At 31.3% G+C, this 5,430-nt stretch overlaps 1 protein-coding gene across 1 annotated transcript; it reads right to left on the bottom strand.

The window, feature by feature from the left end:
• Nucleotides 1-206: 206 nt before the first annotated feature.
• On the bottom strand, nucleotides 207-1,160 carry LOC127690169 (olfactory receptor 7G2-like). Its single transcript, XM_052189718.1, has one exon. It carries the CDS (start codon nucleotides 1,143-1,145, stop codon nucleotides 207-209), a length of 939 nt encoding a protein of 312 aa, XP_052045678.1. The 5' UTR covers nucleotides 1,146-1,160.
• Between the last annotated feature and the right edge of the window lie 4,270 nt (nucleotides 1,161-5,430).

Here is a 5,430-nt window from a genome sequence, read left to right as displayed (position 1 = left end):
TCTTGTTCAAGCAAGTAAATGATATTATAACATAGGTGATATTTTCAATACGTGGAGGGCCTGACATTTGACTCTGGATACATTGCAATATGTCTGCCATGGAATATGGCCACTAGAATCTGTTAGACCTGACAATTATGCCACAATTATGAATTGTCCCCTACCCTGAATTAGCCCAGGAAACTAAGTCCACAGTAAATGTCACATTAGAGAAAACATACTACCCTACTGACTTGTTTCCTCAAGGCTAACACCATGTCACTGTTCCTCAAGCTATATATAAAGGGATTCAACATTTGAGGGACCAACGTACATATCACATAAGCCAGCGCAGTATTTGTGACTGAGGTAGTGAATGCAGAGCTAATGTAAACACCCAGTGCTGTACCATAGAATAAGGAAACAACTGAAAGGTGAGAGCCACAGGTAGAAATTGCTTTATACTTTCCTTTCACTGAGGATATTCTCAAAACAGAAGAGGCAATTTGAGTATAAGAGAAAATTATTCCAGAAATTGGAATGCCATTAAGTATGATTGTTGCAAGATACATCAGAATATAATTGACTAGGGTGTCAGAACAGGCTAGCTTGATGACTTGAGCAAGTTCACAGAAAAATAGGGGGATTTCTAGGTTTGTGCAGAAGGACAACCGTAACACCATCAGACCAAGCAATCCACTGTTCACAAGACTAATGATTAGGGACAATAGAATTAGCAGACTACAGGTTTGAGGATTCATGATTATTGTGTAGTTCAGGGGATGACATATAGCAACATAACGGTCATATGCCATTACTGAAAGAAGACAACTTTCCAAACTACCAAAAAGCAAGGTAAAGCAGATTTGTGTAAGACAGCCAGTATATGTAATGCTCTGATCCTGTGTATGAATGTTCACCAGTGTCTTTGGAATTATGGTTGTGCTTAAGCAGATATCATTAAAGGAAAGATTAGAGAGAAATACATACATGGGTGTTTGGAGATGGGAGTCAGAACTGACAGTTAGAATGATGAGCAGATTTCCCAAGATGGTGATCAAGTACATGGAGGTGAACATGCTGAAGATGATGGGCTTCAGTGCTAGAGCATCTGTTATTCCCATAAGAAAGAATTCTGAAACATCTGTTTGGTTTTTAGATTCCATTTTTGGGGTGAATCTGATAGAAATATGGCAAATGTAATGGCAAAAGCAGCATATATGATAATGTTAAAAATATAAGTCCATTCTCTATTATATTCCTTGCAAACTATTAATTTTACAGTGTTCATTCTATGATTTAAAACATATTAAAGATATTTTCATATATAATGAATTTTGAGAAAGTATTCATTCATGAAAAATTCTTTTCTTCTTAGATTTAAATAGTGTAGTAATTCTATATTAATTTCATTTTCTAGTCACTCCCTCTACAATCTTTTACTTTTGTTTTGCATCATTTATTAATTTTCATAATTTTATTTGATTTTTGTGAAATGTTTTCTGCACTAGATTTAAACATCATACAATAATATGGACTTTAAATGAGAAATATACAATAACATATAGTATTAAGAAGGAAAAGTGAAATGTTATAAAATCTTAATTTTACAATATTGATGACAAATATTGGAATGCTTCTTAGAAATGATGCTGTTATGACTAATTATTTTTTCATATCTTCACCCCTTTTACTCAATAATATATTTAGGAAATATAAGATTTTCTTGTCAATATAGCAGAAATTGTGTTTGGCAGAGTTGAAGTCAGAACTTTATCATATGATTGCAGTTTTCTTTTTAACCAATAAAACACATAAACAATATTCTTGGTTTATAACTAAGAATTGCAAATCATATTTGTAATTTTAAAATTTTTACTGGAAAACTATAGCCTTTCCATTTATAAGACAGTCCAATTTCAATCATTGATAATGGAAATATTTCTTCTTGTTTGATCTGAACAAAGATTAGAAATATATATAATTAGACAACCCCATAACAGTGCAAACATTCACTTTTATAAATTAATTTTAGGAGAAATTAGGAATGTTGCTATAATATTATTTATTAACCTACATGAAAATATTTCCATAAATTAAGAGAATACATAGTTTTTCAGTTTTAAGAAAAATGCAAGCTAAAGGATGGAATAAAATGTATATTACAGATCATTAAAAAGGGCATTCAATTAATGAAATTCTATAATCTTAGAGAAATATGAACCTTACTTAAATGTTGTATTAATCACAAAACCACTTCTATGTATAGGACAAACAATGTGCTAATACACAGTGTCAACTACACATCGGTGGATGATAGCTTTATGGGGAAACAAAGAGATTACAATCTATACTATGCAATATAACATCTAATTAAGAGTCAAGCACATTATTTTAAATGAGGGAAATTATTGAATAGAGAAACTTACTTGTACAGTAGGGAATTCATCCATATAATTCAATCATGCTTTTAAGTTTTATAATCAAACTTATAAGCATGTTTATAAGTTAAAAATATAAGATGTTAATAAATTATGTTTAAATTTATATGAAACAGACAGAACATATTATAACAAGAACTGAATAAAGTAAAATGATGTATCTCTTGGTGTTTATTATTCTTATAGTCCCATTTTGTACAGGTTTTTATTTATTTATTTTTTGTTCTTTCTTTACCATGAATACCAGTAACTATAAAGTCATCAGAAATAACTAATATATTTGGAGATGTGAAGACAGTAGACAGAAATGGAGCATTGCTATAATGATCATTGTAAACAGAGATGTGTTCCAAAACAGAAAATATCTTTGAGAATTATGGTTGAGGTATGCAATTAACATAAAGAAATCACCATGAATTTAAACATAAGTAAATAACTTATGTTGGATCACATCTAATCTCACTACTTAAACTTTAATGGACCTGTTAATGTCAAGGAACAACTAATCTTATTGACTTACTTGAGTATTCAAGTTGGAAATTTTGTCATAATAAAAGCTAGAGAAAATTTCTTTCTCTTTTGTTAGGTAGGATCCTTTATAGAATAAGTCATGGGTATCAGTTTCTGACTGTGACAAGTGTGTTGCAGAAGGCTTCCACAGGCTGAACTCTATAGTTTCTGTATCTCCAGGGACAGAATTTCCAAATGTCCTCATTAGACCCATTATTTCACTTTGTTCTTAATCCCGGAAGCACATGTCCTTAATCACCACAAATAAAATAAGTTAAAAAAGTCTGTCTCTCAGCTTCTATTGGTTTCATTGTATTACAACATTTTTTTGTAATTATTTCAATCAATAACTATTTCAGATACATTGGATGCTTGACACATACTATCTCACTAATTCATTAAAATAATTCTTAGTTATTATCAAAAGGTCACTACATATTTAAATATATCAGAATATTTTATCTCTATTTTACTGATAAAACATCTATATATGTGGGTATCAGAGATATAATTATGAGCAATAGATATTTGTAAGTAATGAGTTATAACTGAGAAAAATACTTTCTCTGAAAATCCTTTTAAATTTTCATTTTTTCAGTGCTGGCATAAGAAAATACACCTAAAGTTACTTGTATTATAATTTTTACCTTTGTATGTTATTTTAATATTTGTGACAAAATCTTCTGTAAGCTAGCTTTTTGACCCTCATGCACCCAAAGATAAAAATAGAATTCCTCATCTCTCACTTCAATTTTTCAGTTGTAGGATGATAGCCATGTACCATATATCTATCTTTTAATCTTAAAAGTATTACTTTCAATGAATTATTATCTACTTCAATGGCTATTTTTCTTATCATGATGGCATTATTATTTGGAATCATAATCTTATTTACAATAATTTCTTATATTCTTCATGGTCTTTACCAGGACATAAGCAATAAACTATGCATATATTGTGGAAGTGTGTAAAATATAGTTTAAAAGATGAAAAATTACTAGTCACATTATAGTGAATGACAGTTCAACAATTGTATTCTGCATAGTGAAGAATCACAAATCCAAGTAGTTGAATAGCCCAGGGATTGGGATGCCTCTAATCTGTTGTAGAAAGACTGGTCTACTTGGAGATTTACTAATTGTCAGTTTCTAAGTGAAAGCAAAAAAAAATCCTGTAGTCTCATATGAGTGAATGATAACAGTAGTAATGGACAAATTTATTCAGAAAGAATATTCTAACGTAAGAACCCAAAGGAATTGGAATTTAGATAAAGTCATACATATATCATTGCTTAGACTCTATTGTTTAATAATTTGATAATAATGTCTTCCCAACAAGAAGAAACAATGGAACATACATGCAAATGCCATATATGTGTGTTTAACAGAAGAACATAATTAAACCAATGTGTAATATTATAATTTACCAGAAATCATTTAAGTAAATGGTATCTTTTTAAAATTTTTGATTGTCATTTATTTACATTCCCATGTTCACCCCCTATTCCCTCCACACAGTTCCTCCTCACATTTATCCTCCCCTTGCCATTGAGAGGGTGCTCCTCCCCACCAGCCCTTCTCCTTCCTCATACCTTTTTTGTGTCTCCCTTTCATTTCTGTTTTTGTTGATTTGGATAATGTCTATGTGCCCTCTGGATAGTTTATCTAAGGGTTTACATATTTTGTTGTTTTTTTTTTTTTCATAGAACCAGTTCCTGGTTTTGTTTATTCTTTGCATAGTTCTTTTTGTTTCTACTTGGTTGATCTCAAGTTACTGAGTTTGATTATTTCCTGCTGTCTACTCAAGCATCGGTGTATTTGCTTCTTTTTGGTCTAAAGCCTTCAGATGCACTGTCAAGCTGTTAGTGTAGGCTCTTTCCAGGTTCTTTTTTGAGGCACTCAGGGCTATGAGTTTTCATCTTAGCACTGCTTTCATAGCATCCAATAGGTTTGGGTGTGTTGTGCCTTCATTTTCATTAAATTCTAAAATGTCTTTAATTTCTTTCTTTCTTCCTTGACTAAGATATCATTAAGTAGAATGTTGTTTAGTTTCCATGTTTATTAGGGCTTTCTGTTGTTTTTGTTGTTACTGAAGAACAGCCTTAGTCCATGGTGATCTGATAGGGTGCAGGAGATTATTTCAGTCTTATATCTGTTGAGGTATGTTTTGTGACCAATATATGGTAAATTTTAGATAAGGTACTTTGAAGTGCAGAGAAGAAGGTATATTCTTTTGTTTTAGGATAAAATGCTCTATAGATAGGTTGAATTCATTTGGTTCATAACTTCTGTAATTTTCAGAGTGCCTCTGTTTAGTTTCCGTTTACATGATCTGTCCATTGATGAGAGTGGATTGTTGAAGTCTCCCACCCTCACTGTCCAAGCTGCAATGTGTACTTTGAGCTTTAGTAAAGTTTCTTTTATGAATGTGGGTGTCATTGCATTTGGAGCATAGATGTTCAGAATTGAGAGTTCATCTTGGTTGATTTTCGCTTTGATGA

This window comes from Apodemus sylvaticus, chromosome 7, assembly GCF_947179515.1.
Source record: "Apodemus sylvaticus chromosome 7, mApoSyl1.1, whole genome shotgun sequence".
NCBI lineage: Eukaryota > Metazoa > Chordata > Mammalia > Rodentia > Muridae > Apodemus > Apodemus sylvaticus.
The sequence above is the reverse complement of the archived record's forward strand: the minus strand, read 5'-3'. Positions and strand labels throughout refer to the sequence as shown.

Coding starts and splice junctions, on each gene's coding strand:
- LOC127690169 (XM_052189718.1), bottom strand. CDS start 1,145: ATGGAATCTAAAAACCAAACAGATGTTTCAGAATTCTTTCTTATGGGA.